Source organism: Lissotriton helveticus, chromosome 3_1 (genome assembly GCF_964261635.1).
Source record: "Lissotriton helveticus chromosome 3_1, aLisHel1.1, whole genome shotgun sequence".
NCBI lineage: Eukaryota > Metazoa > Chordata > Amphibia > Caudata > Salamandridae > Lissotriton > Lissotriton helveticus.
Window position 1 is genome coordinate 1237711347 of NC_136061.1, and position 25166 is coordinate 1237736512.

At 45.5% G+C, this 25166-nt stretch overlaps 1 protein-coding gene across 1 annotated transcript in view; it reads right to left on the minus strand.

Moving 5' to 3' along the window:
* Positions 1–14245: 14245 nt before the first annotated feature.
* Positions 14246–25166, minus strand: part of RBM7 (RNA binding motif protein 7) — a 93701-nt gene continuing 82780 nt past the window's right edge. Inside the window, exons 4-5 of the mRNA XM_078681881.1 lie at positions 24869–24971; positions 14246–15979 (exon numbers count right to left, since the gene is read on the minus strand). Of these exons, the coding sequence (XP_078538007.1) occupies positions 15569–15979; positions 24869–24971 (514 nt within the window). The 3' untranslated portion in view covers positions 14246–15568. The remainder of the gene's footprint in view (positions 15980–24868; positions 24972–25166) is intronic.

Below are 25166 nucleotides of genomic sequence, written 5' to 3' on the forward strand. Positions count from 1 at the left end.
AAGGTGTTAAGGAATCCTGACCCTATGGTTTTAAATAGGTGTACATATTTACGATACATACGACCCACCATTTCGGCGAAATGTCGGGCAGTGTGTACGAATTAGTGCCTGTATCTCTGTTGAGGTCCTCGCAACTTAAAGTTCAAAGGTTTCTGGTGATGGGGTCAATGGCACGGTTTGTTGTAAAAGCATGGCTTTCATTCTGCTCAAAGCATCAAACTGTATGAAAGAAACATTAATTGAAGCCCAAAGTGGCGCCTCCCTGACTATTTATTGGAGGAAACAATACTTGCATACAGCAAGTATCCCTGGTGTTCACTGTGACCAGACAGGCAATGCCCGGGAGCATCCCACAACAACCTTGATCGTTCAGCATCAAGTAACTCGCATTGAAAAGTAACTCTGACACTGGCCTGATGACAGCAGCTGGAGTTCCTTTCATGTGGCAAGACAGATTCATAACTGAACCACTACAGGCCCCTTGCAAAATTATATCCTGGCACATGAGAGAACCGCTTAAAGCGCTCTTGCAGTTAGTACCGCTAAGCAACACTTCTTGATCCAGACTCCGGCATTGAAATCTATATGGCAAATGCCAGGATTTCTTAACGTATTCTTTACCCAATTTTTCATATTTGCCTGCCTTTGTTCAAGGCAATAGTGAAACTGAAAGGTCGTGACCTGGAGAGATATTTGGCCATAAATTAGCCACTCTGTGGATGGTCTGTGGTGTTAAACCCTGAAAAGTATGCAAATTTCTGTGCAAACATTTGTGAACTACTTTTAAGTGGTGTGGGGCAATGCTCCCACTGATGGTACTCACATACATTCCTAGGGGAAATGGATTTTTGCAGGAAATGATTAACAAAATGTTGGTAACAGTACAATTTTTCATAGTCTGAAGAACCTTCTAACATTTCATTATTAGAAAATGCAGCAGTTTTCTCTAAATCAGACATGTTATTTACTGTTTCAGTGTCCCAATCATCAGAAAATGCACTGGAGGTAATGAAATCACTCAATGAGATTTTAAATACATGATTAATTTTTTTAAGTTTGGTTGGTCCGAATATGTTGAAATCAACCTTGTCCCATACTATACCATCGGGTACAGGAAAAGCTGTAATGTTCACTGATGACAAGTCTCTGTTCACAATGTGATGATGTATGTGGCTTCAGTAGGATGTTGACCTTTTGGGCTGTGGACCTTGTCGAAGAAAGTGTCTATTGATAAGCATACTAAAAGTCAATACTAAGCCTAGCCAGAAAAGAAAAAAACAATATTCCAGAAATTACCCAGAGTTCAATCCCAGGTATGTCTTTTGAAGAAAGAGAAGACAGTTATTTAATTCTTGCTTGAATGGTGTTTTGGCTGGCGTCGTATCCGGCTCGCTTGGATCCAGGGAAAATGTATCAAAGTTAATGAAATAGCCAGAAGCGGTTTGATCAATTGTAGGAATTGCATTGGGATTAGTTGAAATGTTATTTTCCTCTCGACAAGGCATGTTGATGTAGACGTCTGTATTCAGTCTAATTGCAACTTGTGAATTATTCTGATTTTCATTATGAATTTGAATGTCTGGTTCAAGTGGAACAAGTTCCATAGATTGTTACTTGCTCCTTCATTCTTTACAGGTTTCTCCTCAAACGTGATGATTCTTTCTGTTTGAACTTCTTGGATTGTAGCTAGAGAAGGGAGTCTGCTACAGCGGAGTCCACTATGCCTACTGTTTAGTATCGGCCACATAGTGTGGTTTGATTAAGTCAATTGAGACAAATCTTTTCTTCTTTTTTCCAGCAATAGCGCGGGAGCAGCACAGTTCTTGTTCCGTGTACTGCAAGGACTGGTACCGGTTTTCTGTAAGAAGGTACAAATTCCTTTTTGTCCGCAATTTTCTCTCTGACCAGATCCCCGACTTTTGGGATCCAGACAGGTCTTGCCGTGACTACCATGACTTCCTCAGTGGCGGTCTGCTTTAGATGGACATTGCTTTGTTTTGTCCTGGATCAATTTAGATCCTGTAAAACAGCCAAACGATCATGGATATCAAATGGTTTTTCATCTGCCACTGCGCCTTCACAATCAGGTACCCACACTTGTGTCCCAAAGAGGCCCTCATATGGAGTGACACCCCCTAGAGAGCTTCTTGGCTGGTTAATACTCACTGTACCCCATAAAGGTATGTGACCAACTACCACCCTTGCCTAATACCCTAGCGGTGAAAGATTGCTTTAAGTCCCGTTTTTTTCTCTCTGCAACCGAATTTCCCTCTGGATGGTACGTAGATGAGAACCGCAATGCTAGGCACATTCCTTCCATAGCCTCTTTGTAAGCACAAAACCTAAACGCAGGGCAGTGGTCAGAGTGTAACATGCTAACTGCGTATGTACCAATAGACTCGCAAATCTTTTATGACAGTTTGAGCGTCAGCATGTCACTGAGGCCATACCCATAGGAATCTTGAGCAAGAATCCACTGCTACCATGATATATCTGTAAGCCCCGTCCGTTTGTAAGGGGCCGCAGTGGTCCAAGTACACACATGAAAGAGTTTTGTCTGACTTCAGTAATGGCGTCTGTGCCGGGCGTGCAATGGTGGAGCCTTTCATCTGCTGGCAGATGTTGCATTTCAAGACCTAGTCTTTAGTTTGCTTAGATAACCCTGGCCACCAATTGCGCGGTTTCAGTAAAGAAATAGTCACTGTAACACCTGTTTGCAGAGCCAAACCCTTGTGTGCAGCCAATATTAAACCTTGCCTATGATCCATATTTGGTATTACTCTATCCCCCACTCCAGGAATCTGTGCATCTAACTTGTAGGAGTATTTGAGTGAAACTTTTTTTAGGCACAGCTGTGCTGCCTTTGCCTGCTGCGATGACAGCTATCCTTATATCTGTCTATTCTCATTTAGGAACAAGTCAGCGCAGCTACGGAAGCCGTGCGAACAACCCCATTTGCGGCTTTATCAGCCAATGACTTCCCTTCAAGGTGAAAGCATCACGTTGATGACTCAGTGTATGGATCATGTGAGTCCTCGGTAGCTCGGATTTCAATTCCGCTACCTGTTCCCACAACATTTTGCGCTCGATTGTGCCAACTTTTGCGTCTTTAAACCCGTTTTGTTCCCAAATGCTGTAAGTATTCATTGTACAACTGTACACAGTAAAAAGAATCACACACGATTAGTATGGGGAATTCTTGATTCGTATTTACAAATGCCAGTATAAGTGATTTTAATTCTACCAACTGAGCCGTGCAGTCTCCTAGAGATGGCGTTTTTGTGCAAATAGGATGAAACCTGCCATCACGCATGTGACCTTGAAAGATAGCACATGCCGAAAAATATTGCTGCTTACTTCCTATAGCCGGTTGTGCAGATCAGTCCGTATTAATAATATATTCATACTGATCTAGAGGCAAGATTTCATTTGGTAGAGGATATTCTTGTTCATATTTCAGGAATGCTTGTGTTTTTAAACTTGGATCAAATCTGTATTCAACGTCTGTTGCAGTAAGGGAATTAGCCCATTGTATCCATCTTGGATGTAAAGCGTTTGCATTTGGGATGCTGACCTTTTTAACAGCTTCTAAAGCTGGTACCGGAGTTACAACAATAATGCATTTCCCCTGAGCCAGTGGTCTCTCTTGCTACAGCAGTCTGAACTGCTGTCAGGATATTTTCTGTTTAAGTGAAACGCATTTGTGTACAGGGGTGATTTGTAAGCGATTGGTACAGTTTCTACTTCATTAAAGGTTAAATAAGTGCACCCGCAATGACCTGCGATTATTAGGATCACTATGTGGCGTACGTTTATGCGTGTTTGGAAGCAATCATGTCTTTCTGGAGAAAACGAAGAATATTAGTATGTTCTTGTGTCCAATCTCTGACTGAAAAGTCAGGTTTTATTAAGTCATAGAAAGGTGCGTAATTAAAATGTATGTCCTGCCGAAGTTTAGTAATTCTAGTATTGATTATAATTTTTTTTAAAGATTCTGGAGGCTGCAGCAGCGCACACTTTTCTAAAAAATAAGCTGCCAGACTTTTGCCTTCACTTGACAGCTCATATCCTAAAAATAGGACATTGAGGTGTGCAATTTTCGATTTTTTAAAGTTGAATTTGTAGCCTTCTGCGGCAAATCCCATAATAAAGGTGTTTACCCTGGTCAAGTGCCTCTTAAGTCATCGTCTGTCAGATAAATATCACTCTCATAGGACAACGGTTCTTCATCAAATTTTTTAAGTAACTCAGTTACTCTTGCTGAAAATACACCCGGGCCTGTTTTTATACCCTTGTGCTAGATGACAGACTTGTCGTTGGGACCCTAAGGCAGTGAATGCGGTCAGATATCTGCTTTCAGGAGCTATATTTTGGCAGAAAAATTCATTTGAGATATCAAGTGTGGTTTTGTATTTTTTGCGCACAATGTTATTCATTAATGCGCACTATGTGCATTTTGGACAGCAAATGTCTTTGTGCATGAGTTTAAATGTTTCATCTAAAACTAGACAATATGTATTGTCGGGTTTAGCGACAGGAAACAAAGGATTGTTCATTGGAGAGGTAAATTTTTCAATTATTCCCTGGTATTCAAGTTGATCTATGATCTCCCTGACCTGTTTTTTAGCTTCTTGCTTTATTGGATATTGCCTCTGAGCATTAGGTGAAACTTTTAACGTGATCACGTGGTAGGTTGAGTTCTCATCCCACCCTGCGTGATTTTTGTACAATGCCGAAGCTTGGGCTACTGCCCACTCCTGAGCAAATGTATGTTTAAGGTGAACAGGAATGTGGTTGGAAAATGCTGGAAAATTTATACTTTCTCCCCTGGGGAACGCCATCTTGTTCTGCTAACAGGATGTCATAACCAGATAAGTTCTTCCAAAAAAATAGCTTACTTTCCTGGGCTTGTCCCCCTCCAACCGGAGTTATTTCACATAACTTATGTGGGACGCTCACCCTGGTGTTTGGCGTTTCCACCATGATGTAATTATTCAACTCTGCTGTCACCAGTAATTCCTTCAGGTTCAGGCAAGCTACTGTTACTTCTGCCACACTGTCTAGCATCGTCAGAGCCCATTCCCTGTTCAGAAGTTGTGTCCTCAGAATTCTGGGCATGTCTAATTTTCAGAGCAGCAACTTTTTTTCTTAAATTAAGGTTTTGGATTTTGCTTATCTTCTTTTTTAGAAGTAAAGTCTTGAGCGCGCTGCTCGTCTCTGGACTGTGTATGCTCCTCTATTTTCTGACCGTCCTTCTCTTTCTGAGCTTTTCTTTGGGCCCTGAAAGGAACGAGAAGAACGTATATCAGTATCCTGATACCTGTCAGGTTTCCTAATGTAATCCCTATTCCTAAGGTTATACCTCCTTTCAGCAGACTCCGGTTTAGGAGCCCTACCTAAGGATGGACATCTCTTGTCTTTAGAGTTTTTTTTTTATCATCTCACTTCTTTTTAGAAGTAGGTGTCTGCTTAGAAGTGTCCTTTGCAGGACCGCCCTATAGTTGGCTTTAAAATTATTCCCTCCAAACTATCTCTGCCTAATTCTGCATATGCAGTTTCAGTTTTGTGGGTAGTTCAGCCTCCTGAGTTAACGGGCCGACCTCCCTTAGGCGTCGGCGGATTGCCACTGATGCCGATTCCCCTTTAATATTAGCTAGTATTATGGCTGATACAAGGTCGTAGTTATTTAATAACTTCATCCCTAATTACTGTAGGTTTGACCGCTAGTGTCCTTAAGACGAAGTGTGTCATGTTTCTGTAGAGCTTTATCAACTCTGTCATTTGAACAAGTAGTTCATCACATGGCATTGTATCAATGTGTGGATGTGGTGCAGAAGTCGCTAATATCGCCCATGTTGCTCCTGGTCTTCCTAAAGGACCAAGACTTGCTCTTGTTCTCGTGTGGGGTAGGGCGCCATTAAATCCGACAATATGTGCCTGGAATGTAAGCGGAATCTCAATCTCAAACGGAGTGTAAGCCGCTGGAACTTCTTTATGTTTGTAATAATGAAAAGTTTTGGTTACAGCATCTGCTTGTGGGAATACAACCCATGAGTAGAATACCTCTGTTTTGAAATCTTCATGTGCCTCTATCACGAATATTACTACACCTCCTCTCGGAGATAACCCATGTTTGACAAGTTTAACTGTCAACGTTTGTCTTACTTTGGGTGCAATATGTATTGCATCTGCATCATCCTCACAAGATTAAGTACCTGGTCTAAGTCTCTTTCCTCGCCAGCCATAGTTATTAAGACACGAAATTACTGTCTAAGGAAATTATGTCAAAGGTTTTTAATGCGAAGGTTTTAGCTAAATTTTGTTGATTAACCAACAGCTAATACATAGAATATCTCGCCTACTCAGCTGTGGCGGAGTTTTTTCCCCACCTACTCCAGACGTCTCTGGGTTTTGTAAGTAGGGTCTCTAGAATAAGCACGACTGAGCTACTCCGATTCTACTGTTGAGTAAGTGCGCCATGTATTTATCACATTGGGCAAACCATGTTTGACACGTTGGGTGCCATTAGACCGTGTTGGGCGCCATGTAGTGTAGACACCGATAGTGCCCTTTCATGCAGGACCTACGCTGTTTACGGATAACATATACTGTGGGCTTGGTGGCAAACTGAGTCTGTACAACCCCACCGAATAGGTCAGCCTATGTTTTCGCATTAGCTAGCTCGCAGTGCCACTAGAATCTCCTGTTATCAGAGCGATTCGTTTTTACAACATCAGAACATAAGAACCTCTGACGTGTGGGAACAATATACTACTTTTCACCCAGTCACTTGTGCTTGGTTGTTTTGCTCTCAGAGAGATACACAGAAGAAACTGTTGAGCGTGTTTACAATAAGAATTTATTGTACCGTCATTCTTCTCATGTAAAATAAGTGTGCTGTTACAAATGTAACACAGTAGCAGAGATATAGAATCAGCAGTAGTGAATAAAAAGAAATAGTATTGTTCTACCATTTTGCAAGTCATGAACATACATGATTATGAAATGCATTTATAAAATAAAGTGCGTACTCCGAAGACGCCGGTCTAGATATACTGAGTGTACCCAGCATGTGAGTAGGTTTGAAAGAGCCCAAGTCGTTCACACCTATCACATGATAAGTCTAAGAGCCAAGAATCCCATTAGGCTTTAGGCGAACCCCCATACTTGAATAGTGGGAGTGTGGGACTTCGTCCTGGACTCGAGTTGGAAACCCTGCAAGGGTTCGTCAGACCACTGTCAGCTGGAGCGATGGCATGTTGGAGCCGCAACGTCTCTATCCAGTGTGTTGGCCCTGAAGTGTCGGTGCCCTCCTGCTAACTGATAGCAAGAGGTGCTGCATTTATACAGTCTGTGTGCGTATGTTCCCCATTGTTCAGTATGAGGATGACTTTGGGGATTAAACCTTGTGCGTCGAAGGGAGAGGTGAAGTGGACCTCCTGTAGACTGTACTCCTAAATTATTCATATGTGCTAAGGAGGACATCTTAGCAATATAGATTGCCCCCCCCCCCCCTCCCCTCCGTGGCATGGAACTAGGTGAAAGGATTAGTCAATAAAAGGCTACAGTCCTTATAAGGCGTTATGTCCAGACAAGGAAGTCTGTCCTTATTTGGAGTTATGCCCTTATAAGGCTTGTTCATATGAAATGACGGGGAGATTTAGGGAAAGTGTACGATGTTCCCTGGACCTATATCAGGGTACCGATATGAAATATAACACCACCACCTCAGCGCCTCTCGCTCATTAGTAATAGCAGGGGCACTGCACGAGGCCGGAACTGCAGCCGAGACCATCCCTCCCGCTCTACATGCGTGCCATAAAGCACAGCCCTCCCTGCACCAGGTGGTGAAGCCAGGGCCCTACTACAGCTGGAGTGTTTATTAGGCCAAAGATAGCAATGACATTACGCAATGCCACACTGCACACTCAAATCAGTGCCCCTCCCTCCCGCTTTCGTCTGAGCCGGGACAGTGTAATCACAGTGTGAAAGCTGTTGGAGCGCTTTGTTAGTATTTATACATTGGATCATATGTAACTCACTTCACACTTTGTGTCTGTGTAATATACAACACTTACACATCTTTTCAATGCACTATTTATCACTACTTTGAAGATGTTGCAGGCCAGTCTCTTCCTCTGATATTTATAATTTAACAAGAGGCCGAGAAGGCCCTTTATTGCAATGTAATAGGTCTCGCATTTGCAAGACTTTAAGCCATTAGTATTGTAAATGACAATACCTTTTGTTTTAAAACCCAAAACATAAATAAAAGGCATTGTCATTTACAATGGCAATAGCTCAAACTCACGTGAATGGAGACCTATTGCATTGCAAATGCTGGTTTGCTGGGGAATTGCGTCTTGTTGTTCGTTTTATTTGGTTTAATGCCACTTTCTTGCTTATAATCATACTGCTTGGCCCTGTCGAACTCCTCTTTTTTGCCTTTAGACTTTTATTGTGGGGTCTCTTGGGTGGTTGCCTGCATTCCCCCCACCACAAAGTTGTTTCTGTAAAATCTCCACTATCTAATACCTTTAATGGTGCAGTCTCTTTTTTTTTTACTTAAGTGTTTCCATACGAGTTTTGTTGTTGTGGAGCGGAGTTGCTTCTGTATGGCTGTCTCTTTGCCTCCTTAAGTCCTCAATTAGGGAGCTCATTATGTCCAATAGTGTTACCAATTTCTTTAATATTGGGCTACAGTGGAATACCTAATGATTTTGGGTCAGCTCTACCGAGTCCTGTGCTCTATGTGTCAAGACATTCAATCAATCTAGTTTATGGTCTATTCCGGAAATTAGACTGGCCAGCGTCTGTAGTATATTTATTTGGACATCCAGCTTATCAGCATGCATACAAGCCCTGTTGGCCATTGAGCTCAGTGTCTTGTTGGTGGTTGTTTAAAGGTTCTCGATTGTGAGAGCGGACAAGACAGTCTTCTTTCTCTTCCCCCTAGCTATTCCTGCTATGGAAGTGTCGCTGTCCTGGGTGATAAAACATTATGTTCGAAAGGTTTGAACACCAGCTTGCTAGCGAACATCGTTCTCTTTGTTGATTATGTCCTTATGTTGGCACATAATTGATTTACTATTACCGCCTATAATATTTTTTGGCGGTACGGAGTTAAGAGTCCTCCATTAAAATGTTGGGTGTACTGGTCTTGGTTTAGATCTGGTTGTGACGTCTCTATTTTATTAACGTGTTGATTAGGAGTGTCTCGTGAAAAGGCAGCTAATATTGGCCTCGCCTGGTTTGAGGTTCTTGACTGATCATACTTGGTGGGTCTCTTTTTGGTTCCATTTCCTTGATGCTGCTTGTTGAGCTGGTTGATAAAACCAATATCAGTGATAGAGGTTTTATCTGGAATTCTCGGGGCAGCTTGTTCTGTTGCTTGTCCCCTGTATATTCCTTGTTGTGGCAGTCCCTAGCCAAATCTTTAGATGGTGACCCCTTTAAGATTAAATCCAATTTGTCCCCCCCGCCCCCCCATTTACGTTGCTGGTGTGCCTTGGTCCAGTATTGTTGCTGTTAGCCCAGATCCTGAGACGATTGCTTCCGAGGTTAATGGTATTGGTGTTTGATTCAGATTTGGGTTTCCCTGCTTTGTGTGCATCTAAAGGCCTTTGTTTCTGGGGGATGGAGGTGGGGGTGATCAAAAGGTTAAAATTCTTGTACTTTCTAGCTTGTCGAGATCAAATAGTCCCTGATGTCTTTGCTGTCATTTTTGTTTTTAGCTGGGGTCAAGATTGTTATTGATGATTCCTCCACCTGTTGCCCATCAATCAGAAACATTAGCGGTTTTCCCCGTCTTCCTCTGTGGGGTATAAAATCTTCTCTTTGTGCAGCTGATGCGCTTAGAGTTGGACCGTCGTGAATTTTTAAAAAAAAAGATTTTCCTTTTTTGCTTAAGTTACCTCAACTGTCTAATTTAGGTGTGTTCTCCTCGGTCTCCACAGAGGGTAGGGGGTGAGTGCATTACTGAATTCCTGTGACAGGGTGGTCAGAATTTCCTGAAGTGCTTGATGTCTCCCGATTATTTTCCCAGACCACTGGCAAGGCATGGGGAGTCAGAGGCAGCAATAGCCATTCCCATGCAGCTGTGATAGTATGGCCCTGAGGGAAGACAGTTGGGGACCTGCTGGCCGGAAGGTACTTGCAGAGCTTTATGCAGTCTAGCAATTTCTAGCTATGTGATGCTACTAACCAGACAAGCGAGAACCAATCACCTGAAAAGCTCACCTTTATTCTTTCTACACTCTAACAGTTTGGGCATTAGCTGTCAGTAGGTTCAGTTTCAGGCACAGCCTGTCGGCTTTGTAGCTTCTTTGATGCCTCTAGCACCACAGGGTCCACTAGTGCAGCAGAGACCCCAATGGCTCCCTAATGGGTTGTTGGATCATCCGAGGCAGAGGAGAGGAGCGATTGAGCGAAAAAACCCATGGAGACCATGTAGCGCCCAGAAGGTCAAAGTGGGGATTGCTGCAGATGCAAGTCACCTAACGGGTCTGCGAGTGGCGCTCTCCTGGCACACCCATAAACTGTACCCAGATACAACGGTACCGCTTTTGCAGGGAGTGTGGGGTGTACTCTCTGTGGCGGCGGACTACGGCGCGCTGCACCCCCCCCACTACCTGTTGTGCTGGATCGGATACCAACTCTGGTAGGCCAAGTCAAGTTCACGGGCTTCGGAGCCCAGGGACCCTAGCAAGTCTTCCTGCCGACCCCAGCTCTGCAGCAATTTCAGCAACAGCGGATCGTGACTGGCTTCCCCTTCAGCTACCCTACGCCCGTGTCATGATGTCAATGGCTTCATACAATCAACCACTAACCTCTGAGAGATGTCAGCAGGAACGATGGAGAGAAGTAATCCCCCCTCTTCTCCAAGACGCACCACACACAGAGTGAAGCTCACACCGCTATGTGTTTATGCACCCCAGGGAAAAGGGAAGTGGATAAACTAATAAACACAGCAAGAGGGAGACTTCTCCTGTTGGGTTCTATTGTCATCAGTAAGGACCCTCACAGAATGCTAGGAGTCGTCTACCCCCCCGGGGTAACTGCAGGTAAGAATGACAAAGGACGTTGGTTAGAAATATCATAAGGCAAACACTGGTTGAACGTGTAGACAGTTATTCATAACATACTAACATGTTTTTGCAGTTTTCATGATATCAGGAATAACTCTCCTTCTTGGAGACTCAGGCAAGAATCTCAGCGCCCCAGCGCTAGGGTACGAAAGCTCGAGGTCAAAGCAAAATCAGCAAGGAGTAAAACCAAAGAAAACCACAAAATCAGCAAGGCAACAAAACAAAGAAAGCAAAATCAGCAAGGTACAGCCACAAGGTATGTCACATGTAGACTGCGTGTGTTGAGCTCCGTAAATAAAGTATACTGGTACTCGTCTATCCCCGAAGAGTATCCAGAAAATTTGATTGTAGCAAAATAATAAGGAAGCTCTCGTGACGGAGAACGGAAAAAGCGCTCCGGCGCGGTTCTCGGCGTCACGGAGTCTCGGAATAACCCGCTTCACCAAACTGCGGGAAATGTGGCTAGGACAAGGAGAGGTATACCCAACCTCGAAATGCGGCTCTTAGATAGCCGCCGAGAAGTGGTTGCAGAGACGGAGAATCCGACTGCGCGTCCAGCGCGTCTCTCCGCTCTCTGCCGAGAAAGTACCTGATAGTTTTGGACGAGGGAAGATCCACGATGTCTTTTCAGCAGCGTTCGAATCCAGGAATCCGGATTGACAAGCCCCGCTCCTCTACCACGGAAGGGCTTTGTATGGATCGGGACGTCCGGGTCAGGAACCCACGGGGTCTCTGGGAAATGTAGTCCACTGCACGCCGGGTTCCCTCTGGTGGTGGGTGATGGCTATGACTGCCACTTTGACACCACATAGCAGGCCTTCTTTCCCTTGCCTTGCAAGCCTCGTGAGCGCTACAGCCCGTTCGCTACCTGCACGCTGAGGTCAAGGGCACACAATGGCCATCAGTCTTCCATGCACTGACGTACACTCATGTGAAAGCCTTTGTGATTTCACGAAAGGGAGGCTGGGCAGTGTCGGACATAGGGTGCAGAAAATCGAACTCTTCACCATCACCTGCAAAATCATATCTCGCAGAAGGAAAAACAGAAGGGGGCTTCACAGAGAGTGGAGGGAGGGTCCAGAAATTGGTGGAACCATTAGCATCGCATCAGACACAGAGAAGCGCCAATGCTGTATTAGGAGAGGAAAGTGGTGTGGCGTTGATCGGTGCTGCCAGCGTTGTCCAATTGGATCCAAATGGATTAGACAATGGAATAAGAAGGCCTAAGTGAAGCTAAGGGCGGGTCGCCGGAGTAGACACAGCCTAGGCACTTTGCACTTCCTTGGGGCCCAAAGATGCTCCAGGGGAAGGTGAAAACCTAAAGATAGCATGAAGAGAATTATAATATTCTGCCATCTGGGTCAGAGTCACCCCGACTCCAGGAAAGGTAGGGAGGCACAGGGTGGACTTGCATATCGACTCCTCCACTGAAGAGTGGGAGGTGGGTGAAGAGGGTTTGCAAGGTGAAGTCGGGAGATGCCGGAACTTTGACTGCCTGCACCTAGCTTTATCTCAGGATGTCAATGGCGAGCGACGTCCACAGGAACAGCTCCTGAAGCTAAGGAGACCGAGGTCGACGTTAAGTCTTAGAAGGCTGCGACAGACGCGCCACTAGAAGCTTCAGCCGACATTCCCGGAGCGCCTTCAGTCAACATCAATCACAGGTGTCGCACTCCTCTGAGTCATGGTGCACCACATACAAATAGTGAAGGTATGTGGCCGACGTTTGCTGTCCAGAAGACCCACAAGGTTTGAAACCAGAAGACAGAGGTACAAGGTACACTGTTCCGTCGACAAAAACAAAGTAGGCCAGAAAACTGCCTGAGGAACCGCTACCGGATTCATGTTGTAAGCCGGGAAAGAAGAAACCGGCATCAGCACATCAGGGCAGGGCGTATATGAACTCCATCGATATCCCATCCGGAGGACGACGTTGCTGCAGAGTCAATCGACGCCCTCTACCAAGCGGCAGAGGTACTAATTTAAAACATTTCCAGATCTAGTCGGCGCCAGGGAAGAATTATAAGATAAGGAATCTGCGGCTAAATGTCTCTACCAGATTATAGCGACAGTCCAATCTCTAGGGCCTAACCTCCCTAAAGAGTGGGACCAAGAAGCAGCCCCACAAATATGTATCTCCTCTCCTTGTGCTGGTATAGAGGACCTCCTTTAAAATGTGAAACTGGTTAATGAAGAAAAAAAAATCCTACAGGGGAGCCAGTCCTGGTCAGTAAGAGAGGTATCACCCTTTGAATTTTAGGGTACTCCTCCAAACCTGGAAGAGTGTGTTCCCGGCATGATAAGCCATTGAGCAGGACAAGCAACCCTGGCTGTTACTCCTACGACCGTTTTAGGCTGACCCCTGTGAATGTTCAATAGCTCCAAATAGAAAGGTAGTCTACTGGTGACCTCGATCACAGACATGAAAGGGGATTGGGGTACGCTTGATTTTGTGAACCAAAATGTGGCTACCTCAAAGGAAATCTGTCAGGCTCTCTCCCCCACTGTTTGACACTACAGGATTTGTGGATGGGGCAGGAGATAAGTAACAACGTCTGAAATAGATGCTGGCAACTGAACAAAAGACACGGTTTTGTGAAAAACACTCCACTACTCACCTTCACATATGTGAAACACCATAACCGCACATGATGGGACGACCAAATGTGTTTGTCTTTCATGCACATACCAGACATTATAAAAGGCAAGGGACTATAGTTAAAGGAGACTGATCAGTCTTTACCCGTGGGAAGTCAGTGGGGAACTCCCAAACAGGGCATAGGTAAAAAAGCCTGTCTCCCATCCACCCACGACTAAAACTTGTGCTGTCCTCAATGTCCGTAACCAGGATACAGGGAACAGTAGTTACTATCAAAAAGAGGAGTACACGTTTAAATGTACTCTTCACATCAGGGCACAGGCCCAATGCCTCGCATCTGAAACGCAGGAGCAGTATCAATAGGCTTACCACATGGTTAGGCTCACTGGGGAATTACGAACTGGACCAGACACAAAACGTACAAGGGCAGAGGGACACATCTTTCCGAATCATGGAACTCTGTCACAATAATGAGAAGGACTTTGCTGTGGCCCAGAGAGGACGAGACACAAATGCAATGCAAGGCCAAAAAGCTGTAACAAAAAAGAATTAACACAAATGGTGTTCCAATGGATCAGATTTAATCCCTCCAGTTAAAATATTGTATTTTTACCAAACTGATGCCATTAAAAGAAAACTTCATGTGTACAAATTGCAAGGGGCTGTATACTCCATAGGTGGACAGTAAATGTAGGAGCAATGACACGTTTCCCACAAGACTACACATTTATGATAAATTGCAAATTTATATATTTCACATTGTCATTTCACTCACTTTTTTCAAGATACAACTTTTCTTACTTTTTTGTATTTCTTGCAACAATGACAACTCTATATCACAGCCCTTCAAAAAAATAAAAAGCGCCAATCATTGGTGAGCATAAGACGTACAAAACCTGCAACTCTCTAGGTTCAATTGTATACCATCATTAAAACCTGCAACTTCCTAGGTTTAATTGTATACCATCATACCCTTTCAGTATCTTTAAAGTCAATGTGGTAAACCTGGGCAGTTTCTGGTGGAGGAGTTTCAAAGCCTGACTCGCTAGAGGTGAACTTCTCCAGAATCAAACCTGAATAATTCTACCTCACAAAGGATTAAAAACAAGTCGTGTGTTTTTTCCACTAAAAGAACACATGTATTAAAAGGCAATTTGGGGGTATTTAAAAAATAATGCCTCGGAGGGTAGTAAAAAAAAGGAAAGATTCCAAAGCTGATGCACCCTAGAAATACTTAGAGGTTGCAAGTTTCACGTCAACGGAACAATGTCCAAGTGGCTCTTGCGACATATTCGTCTAATTGTAACAATAGCGTGTTTTTTTCTCTCCTGGAAACGGACATAGGCCGTTCAATACTTTTAAAATTATTTTTCTACACGATTCAATTTCGATTTCCAACACCGTCTCGTACTTAACATCCCACAGAAAATATATTTCAATGTGAAATAAAGCTTTTTTCCCCAATCATTAGTGTCTCCTTTTACTGATGAAATATACTTACACTTAGAAACGTCCTACGTTAGCAAACCCAGAAGTAAAAAATTAGCTCACATAAGTGAGTCAATAAAAACATGTGTAGGGAAAATGATTTCTTCTGCTTCAATAACACATTAACATGGCGTAAAGACACATTTTCTGCAATTACATTGCTTGTTGATACTAACAATCTTTTCAAACCCTGAGATGAAAAACTGCTGGTTTACTTTGTATGTGCGATACTGTTTGGGTGTTTTTTTTTTGTTCTTTTAAAAATAAAAAAAATCGTATTATCTTTATTTTAAACTATGCCAAAGCCACGCAATCCATCACCCAATAATCAAGTCCTCAATAGCGGAACAAGTCCTTGTTGGTCACAAATCAGAGCATTTTTGTAGGAGATCAGTTAATGCCTGGAATTACGGTATTTGCCGTCCCGGTGGCTCTCCTTTCTAGACTCGTTACTCCTGCTCTCCTTCCCGCGGTCGTCATAGCCGTAGTCATAGTCTTCTCGGCCCCTCCGGTAATGGTGGTCAGGAGCAGGATCTCCATAGCGCTGGTCAGGGCTTACATCCCCATACCGCTGGTCCCAACTAGAACGGCGGTTGTCTGTTTGATAGGAGTGGGGGCTCTGTGAGGCTTGCCTATTCTTCCACTGGGAGGACGATGCATCGCGACTGGGCTGCGTTTGTGAAGCAGTATTTTGATTGTAATAATTATACTGCTGGGGTGAAGGAGTGCTCATGTTGGATTGTGGTGAAGGCTGAAAACCGGGCACTCCTGTAAAAGGCATCTGCTGCCACAAAATGTTGTTCATCTGAAAGGAGAGGAAAATAAACAAGGCATAAGCGGTTACAAAGTACGAGCAGAATTAATATGACCAACGGTCCTTTGGAAATTCCATAAATTGAAGGTCTATTAATTTGGCAACGGAGTAGTATACTCTTTAACTGACAGACCATTAAAGTAGTGTCAATAACCCACTGTGCTTCGACCAAAAAAAGAATCTATACTATATTAAAGGGTTAATGGTAGATGTGGCTACTCTGTGCTCTTGGGGAAACCAATATCTTCATGTTGTAGCCACTAGTACATTCGCTAGATTAATGGGTGAAGGATAGAGCAACACCTATCCAAGGGGATGAGGCAGAAGAGTTGGGGGCAGTAAAGGGAGAAATGAATATGCTACTTACCAGTATGCATCTGTTCTTGGCATGTAGGGCTGCTAACATTCATATCTATTGCATAGATCGCCGCCTAGTGTTGGGTCCGGATGATTGCACATTGTTGTCCTGGAAGAGTCTTCGAAGTATCACGAGATAGGTGGCTTCTCCCCTGGACTACAAGTGCGCATGGGCATCTACTCCATCCCCAGATTGTTTTTAGCCATTGTGTCAGAGATGGAGTGAAATAGTGTAACTGATGTCCATGCTAATGATTGAATGCAAGAAATGATCTGCAGCCGCTACGGGCACCGGGGAGGAGGGTGGGCGATATGAATGTTAGCAGCCCTACATGCCAAGAACAGATGCATACTGGTAAGTAGCATATTCAGTTCGAGGCATGTGGGCTGCTAAATTCATATCTATTGCATAGAATACATAGCAGTCCCTCCATTAACGGCGGCCGCCCGTGCCAGCTGCAGAAGTCTGAAAAAGAGTTTTGAGAACAGCCTGTCCTACAGCTGCCTGCTGCTTGAATGCACATCTACACAGTAATCTTTGGTAAACGTGTGTGGTGTTGACCACGTGGCTGCTCTGCAAATGTCTTCCAAAGGAATGTTCCCCAGGAAAGCCATGGAGGCTCCCAACTTGCGTGTGGAGTGTGCTCTGGGGGGACCGTTAAAGTGCGTTTAGCTTTCTGATAACAAATCTGAATACATTTAACGATCCACCTGGCTATTCCTGCCTTGGAAATTGGGTTGCCTTTGTGCTGGGCTGAGAAGGCAACAAAAAGTTGCTGTGTCTTTCTAAATTGTTGTGTTCTGTCAATGTAGTACATCAATGCCCTTTTGACGTCCAGCGTATGGAGCATTCTTTCTGCTACTGTTTCCGGTTTTGGAAAGAATGCGGGCAGTTCAACTGTCTGATTGACATGAAAGTGTGACACCACCTTTGGAAGGAACTTGGGGTTAGTGCGGAGCACGACCCTGTTTGAGTGAATTTGTATAAATGGCTCTTGTATTGTGAGCGCCTGTAGCTCACTAACAGGTCTGAGAGATGTAATAGCAATGAGGAAAGCCACTTTCCATGTTAAGAACTGAATCTCACATGAATGTAGTGGCTCAAAAGGTGGGCCCATCAGTCTAGTGAGAACCACATTGAGATTCCACACAGGAGCTGGTGGGGTTCTGGGAGGAATGACTCGTTTTAGTCCCTCCAGGAAGGCTTTAATGGCAGGCACCCTGAAAACAGAGAGATGCTGCCTGTTCTGGAGATAAGCCGCTATGGCGGATAAATGTATCCGAATGGAAGCGTACGCTAATTGTATTTGTAAAGATGTAACAAATAACAGATGTTAGGAATGGATGCATCTAGCGGGTTTATGTGATGTTCTGTACAGTAAATGACAAACCGCTTCCATTTTGCAGCATAGCAAGCTCTGGTAGTGGGCTTCCTTGCCTCCCTGATGTCCATGCATTCCGGAGGCAGGTTAAGGTAGCCAAACTCTAAGACTTCAGGAGCCAGATCGCCAGATTGAGCTGTTGCGGATCCGGATGCTGAATGTCGCCATGGTTCTGCGTCAAGAGCCTGGGTGTGAGACGCAACCTTTGATGCGGTACCACGGAGAGTTCTAGAAACGTGGTGTACCACGGTTGGCGTGCCCACGTTGGAGCAACCAGGATGAGCGTCAGCGAGTGTTGCTTTAGCTTTCTTGCCACCAGCGGAATGAGAGGTGCTGGGGGAAAAGCGTACGCAAATCTGCCTGACCAGTTCATCCATATCGCATTGCCCTGCGATTGTGGGTGAGGGAACCTGGCGGCAAAGCTTTGGCATTTTGCGTTTTCCCTCGTGGCAAACAGGTCGATCTTTGGATGACCCCACTGCTGGAAGTACGGGGGGAGTACTGATGGATGTATCTCCCACTCGTGCATTTGATGGCTGTACCTGCTGAGCAGATCCGCCATCTGATTGTCCTCGCCCGGAAGGTGTTCCGCCATGAGGAAGATGTTCCTCTAAATGGCCCACTTCCACATGCTCTGAGCCAGATGAGACAGCTGTGGAGAGTGCGTACCTCCCTGCTTCTGGATGTAGTACATGGCTGTCATGTTGTCTGTTCGGATCAACACGACTTTGTTGCACAGATGTACCTTGAAGGACTTGAGTGCCATGAAGATTGCCATCAACTCTAGATAGTTGATGTGCATCTTCCTTTGCTGCGTCGTCCATAGTCCCTGCACCGTGTAGTGGAGCACATGAGCTCCCCAACCGTGGAGAGAAGCGTCCGTCGTCAGGATGATCTGTGGCACAGGCTCTTGGAACGGTCGGCCCTTGCAAAGGTTGTGTGGATTCCACCAATGCAGAGAGATGTATGCCCGACCGGTCACCAACACTAGGTCTTTTAACTGTCCTTGAGCCTGTGTCCACTGATTCGCCAAGCATTCTTGGAGCGGACGCATATGCAATCTCGCGTGCGGACTATGAAGATGCAGGAGGCCATCATGCCTATCAACTGCATGAACACTCTCGCTGGGAGTGAGTCTTGCGGTCTGAACCTCTGGATGAGCGACTGGATGTTGTCGATTCTCGCTGGGTTCGGCTGAGCTGTAGCAGTCAGAGTATTTATTGTCGCGCCCAGATACTGCCGCACATGGGCTGGCTGAAGGTGCGACTTTGGATAGTTTAACGAAAACCCCAGACTGTGAAGGAGGTGAATGGTGTGGGACGTGTGCGGCGCACTGCTGTGCCGACTTGGCTTGAACGAGCCAGTCGTCCAGGTAAGGGTAGACATGTATGTTTTGTCTCCTGAGGTGCGCTGCCACGGTCGCCAGACACTTTGTGAACACTCTGGGGGCAGTGGTCACTCCGAAGGGTAGGACCTTGAACCGGTAATGCCTGTTTTGCATGGTGAACCTGAGGTACTTTCTGTGGGATGGGTGGAGTGGTATGTGAAAATAAGCATCCTTGAGGTCCAAGGTTACGAGGAAGTCTCCCTGGTTTAACAATGGAAGAACCTGCTGTAGTGTTAACATGTGAAAGTGTTCTGAGAGTATGTACAGGTTGAAGGGGCGTAGGTCCAGAATGGGTCTGAGCGAGCCGTCCTTCTTTGAGATTAAGAAGTACAGGGAATAAACCCCTGTGCCTTCTTCCTCCACCGGCACGAGCTCTATTGCGCCTTTATGCAGCATCACAAGGACTTCTTGCTGCAATAAGTGCAAGTGCTCTGCTGACATAGGACGTTGTCTTGGGGGTGTCTTGGGGGTATGTTGGGTGGAGTGGACGTTAACTCCAAACAATAGCCGAACTGGATAAGTTTCCTTACCCACCTGTCTGTGGTGATGGACTTCCAGACTGGCAGGAACTGTTGGAGTCTCCCCCCGACGGGTGTTAGATGGTCGGGGGGCAGTGACAGAGAGTCACTGTTTGTTGGCAGCAGAGGAACGGGAACTGTTGTTGCCTCTGCCTCTGCCCTTGGCGCTGTTTCCTCTGTAACCTCCTCTACCCTGTTTGGGGTATGAGGACTGCGCGCCTCCTCTATTGAATTGCGTCTGCTGTGCCAAGTGTCCTCTGGTAACACCCCGTGAACTTTAGCGACGAAAAGTGTTCCCTCTGAATTGCTGAGACTGAAGCGCACCCATGGATTTAGCTGTCTCAGTATCTTTTTTGATCTTCGAGGGTGGTGTCAACCTCTGGGCCAAACAGTCTGTCTGGGTTAACGGGCTGGTTGAGGATGGTTGTCTGGATCTCTGGCTTGAACCCTGAGATGCAGAGCCATGCTTGACGCCTCAACATCACACTAGTGTTTATCGCTCTTGCTGCAGTATCTGCAACATCGAGCGCACATTTGATTGCAGCGTTGGAAATGAGCTTGCCCTCCTGTATTAGCATCTCAGCTCCTTCTTTAAACTTGTCTGGAAGGTGTTGTAATAGCTGCTCTAAAGTGTCATAGTGTGCCCTATCATATCTAGCCAACAGGGCTTGTGTGTTAGCTATGCGCCAGATGTTGGCTGCTTGCGCTGCCACCCTTTTCCCCGATGCCTCCAGCACTTTTGACTCCTTGTCTGGGGGAGGAGCTTCACCCGTGGTCTGTGAATTCACCCTCTTGCGGGCATTGGAGACCACCAAAGAGTCCAGAGGCAACTGGCCCCGTATAGAAGTTGGGTCTCCAAGTGCCGGTCTGTATTTCTTTTCTATCCGGGGGTTTACCACCCTTGCCCTCGTGGGTTCCTTGAAAATGTCTGTGGCATGCTTGAGAACCCCTTTGAGCATAGGAAGTGTCTTCACAGTTTTTTCTGATGCAGAGAAAGTGTCAAACAAAAAGTCAACTTCCACAGGGTCGGCATGCAGTTCCACCTTATGGTTTGTAGCCGCCCTTTCAATTAAGGCATTAAATGCCGCAGAGTCTTCTGTTGGAGAAGTTTTCACACCAAAAACCTGTGGGTCATGTACCACTTGTTGGTCCCCCTGATCACCAGAGTCCACCCATGAGTCCTGCTGCTCATCAGGGTCAGTATTGTCTGGAAAGTTATACTCTTCATCCTGTTCACCCTCATCTCCATCTGAGCAAGTGGGTGAAGGTGTTGGACTCCTCCTAGGTCTTGGAGGGATGGGTTCAACGAGTTCTGGTGTTTCTGGCGCTGGCCTCTTCTTCTTTAGAGGTATTACAAACGACTCCACAGGCTTGGAAGTAATTTTCCTCTTGTGGAGTGTTAATTTTCCAGTGTCGGCGTCGATATAATGTTCCGACTGCTCTTCTAGTGAAGGTTGTCGATCGAAACGTCCACTTTGTTGCGTTTTCCCCGACCCTTCTGTGTCCTTTGGCACCGATCGGGGTGCAAAGGCCTTCGGCGCCACCTTCGGCGGTAGAGTATAAAGTATCGGCGTCGAAGTCTTCTTCGGTGGGGCTATCGACTGTGGTACCGAGGGCGTTTTCGGCTCCGACGTCAACCCCTTTTCCCGTATCCGCTTAAGGGAGTCTGCTACCTGCTTAGTAAAAGAAGCGGATGGCTTTGTCGATCCGACCGATGACCTCGGTCCACCTACAGGGGAAGATCCGAGCGTCGATGATTTTTCTTTGGTCGCCGGAGACGCAGACTCTCCCTCGACGACTGCACTCCGGCCCACTGCTACGGGTTTAGGCGTCGACGCCGCAGGCTTCGGATCGACAGCTTTTTCTTTTAGCGTCGGGGCTCCAGACTTTGGCTCGCTGCCCTTCGCGGACTTCGCTTCGACTGCCCGTTTGCCTGTTGGTGCGGTAGTCGTGGCTGATGGCGTTTCGACAGTCTTCCTTGACTTCGACTCGACCACTTTGCTCGACACTTGCTCGACAACCTTCTTCGAGCTTGGCTCCTTGACCCCTTTCAGTACCTTAGCCTGTTCGACAGCCTTCTTCGGCTTCGAAGCCTCCGAGGACGACGGCGCCGATGGTGACGCAGACGTCTTCGGTTTCGATGGTGTGTCGGCCATCTTTGTTGTTTTCGATTCCGATGTTTTTAGTTTCGGTTTCGATTTAGGTAATGGAGGCTCCGCTAGTATGTCTGTAGCCGGGCCAGAAGGCGGGGCCGAGGATTGAGGTGTAGGGTCGTGGGTAAGGCCGTGTGGCGATCCCGTGACCTGAGCCTTAGTAATTGTACGTACGGGGCATAGCTCTTCCTCCGAGCTATCTTCCACGGCCCCATAAGCTTCCTCTTCGTCCCCTACCTCTTCAACGTTTTCGTCTAGGTCCTGGCACTCGACAGGTTCCCCGTAGTCGGCCTCGACCTCCGCCGATGTAGGTGAGATCTGCAGGTGAAGCTCTTGCTCGTCTGCTTCGGGGTCTACGAAGATGTCGACAGGCGCCGGTGCCGATCGCTGGGCCTCGAGGCGCGCCACGCGCCGAAGCTTGAGCGTCTTCTTTGACCTGAATTTCGAACAGGCCATACAGTTGGCCTCGTTGTGGTCCGGCGACAGGCACTTGTTGCATACAGGATGCACGTCGATGTGTGGGTACTTCGAACCGCACACGGGGCAGAACTTGAACGGACTTCGTTCCATCGCAGTTTCGTCGGGGTCTTGCTGCGTCGACAGGGCCTCGATGACCGAAGAGTCACCCGACTCCTCAGATATCCGACTCGAAGAGTTGGAGTACACACGAGACCGAAAGCGAACAATACCGACGATGTAAAGAAGGCCTTTTGGCCTTAAAGAAATTGTTTTATCGATTCCGAACAGGAGACGTCGAAATCACATCCGAACCCAATGGCGGAAAAAAACAATCTGGGGATGGAGTCGATGCCCATGCGCACTGTAGTCCAGGGGAGGAGCCACCTATCTCGTGATACTTCGAAGACTCTTCCAGGACAACAATGTGCAATCATCCGGACCCAACACTAGGCGGCGATCTATGCAATAGATATGAATTTAGCAGCCCACATGCCTCGAACATATAGATCGGGCTGTTTTTGACTTGGGAGTTGTGCCCCTACAGCTCCTCATATGTAAAAAGGACAGCCGTTAATGTCTCTCCTGCCAGCAGGCTACAGCACAACCAAATAATGACTGGCAGGGAGGGACCGATACATACTCGCAGAACTGTTCTGTGCCAGGGAAGAGAGGCACCACTTGTCTTGTAAATGTTAAACTCTTCCCTGTACCTACGGGCATATACTTCCTCCGGACAATCAATAAAGAGTGGGCTCGGCTAACAAAGCGAACATCCCAGCCAGGGACCTGAGCAGGTAGTTGTGGGTTCTTATGCACCAGGTCCATATCTGCAACTATATGGGAAAAAAGAGAATAACTACAATGGCATGAGACCGCACTAGGTGAGGGTCCAAGGTGTAACTATTTCATACACAGGGCAATATCCATGTCTGCCAAGACTACCAGTATCAAAGTGCAGGAATAACTTGTAGAATAAAATAAGTCACCTGCGACAAAAAAGCACCTCACAAACAAAACATCTGACTGTTGCCCAGTATCAAGCGAAGGAGGAAACAAATATGCTAGGCAAAGGAGGTGTTACAATCCATCCCTTGTCCATCACTTTACCCCAAAGACCTGTTGCCCATCCCGTACAACAACCTAAAGAACAACAAAAGTTTAGCATTCAAATAGCCTCTTTAAAAAGGTACAAAGTTTGTTATTTGAAAGATACTCCAAACACAACCTTGTGTGTTTATTGGGAACAATGTGCAAGAGGTTGCCGGAGAGGTATGCAGTGCTACGCACACAAAAAAAGCATTCAAAGGATCTATCGGCCTAGTTTCATAAAGACTTTAAATACATTGTTTATATACTGCTGAGAGAATAAACCATAGACAATGATGTGCAGACAAATTTGTCAATGCTGTATTTAACTCGCAAATGCTGTATAGGGACCAAATATGATACAGTCATACAATAGGATCACTGCACAGAAAGATATGGAGTACAACGCGGTCATAAGCGCTGAAAGGTTTATGGAACCATCATTCCAAGAAGACATCTTATGAATTGTGATAATCTGGCTTCACCGAGAGAAAAATAAAAGTTCAGTTTAGAAGCTTATGTAGGTAATCCTTGGTTTAAGAAATTGGTTGATTGCCTTAAAGAAGAGTGATTCAGATGAGACCTGCTTTAATATGAGTGTGACTGTCTTTGCATGGGTACAGGAAGGCGTGTTACGTAGGGGTGGGCATGACTTGCATAATTTGCTGTAGCTCAATTACGGCAACATTATGCAAGGAACGTAACCCTACATTTAGTGCAAAATGCACCCTTGCATTAAAAATGGACATTTGGATTCATTTTGCTCTAGAAAATAGAGCTAAATGCAACAGAACACAAACCGCAGCCGCCGCCAATACGGTTCCTGTGCTCTCTCTGTAGGGATTTCTCCCTCAAGTTACTATAAATTAAGCTAGTGGGTATAATAGCGAAATAATTGGTAATTTCATGTCATAAGTGTAAAGCAAAACAACCACAATTACTATGATTACTCCAGAGCAATTCATATTTTGATAAGGCCATTTATTCTGTAGATGGGAAGGGTTGTGCCAGAGTAAAGGTGTTCTCAAGGTTTCAAACAAATGGGCATCTTCTATATACAGGATTCAGCAGTACTATATTTCTGGAAAGGTACGCAGACTTAGACCCAGGTTAGTAAGGCCGACTTGGGGGAGGGCAGCAAGGACAAGGGGCATTTGGTTTCTATATTTTCAGTAAAATATGGTAAAAAAAAAAAAATCAGAAAGATTTATCTCACACTTTGTTCATTGCCCTTTGCAAGTCCTTTATCACGAACCTACTTTTCCTATTCGATGCCTTTCATACAAATGGATTAAAACTGTATTATTTTACATTTTTAGTTTTCACATAGCTATGCAATGCAATGCACTGTTTGGGAAAAAGAAATCCTGACCAAGCCTTAAACACCTTGGTAATAAAACAAAAACCAAGCATCGTGCCGCATCTTGTTCCAATCCAAATGGCAATTAAAAAAGCTCTGAAAGTTTAACGAGAATCGATGGTCAGAATGGTTTCTTTTTTATAGCTTTTAGACAATTGAGGGATCAATGTAGACTCACCACAGCCTGTCTCTGCAAGTCATCTGGGGAAGTGTAGGATCTCTGCGTCATCTGAGGGGTTGTGAACCCAGGGGACACTAAACTGTCAGTGCTTCTGTCAAACCTGATTAACAAAATAGAAAACAGTAAGAAAGCAGTAAATTACTATTAACAAAATGAGGACATTTATTAAGTTAGTAGAGAAAATAAGATAAGGCTGAAAAGCAGTCTCTCTGGCATTTGTGAGGTCTGTATTTGCGGTCCCAGGAAATGTGTGGTTACTGATCAGTATTCTTCCCAGACCACTGGTTGCCTAGTT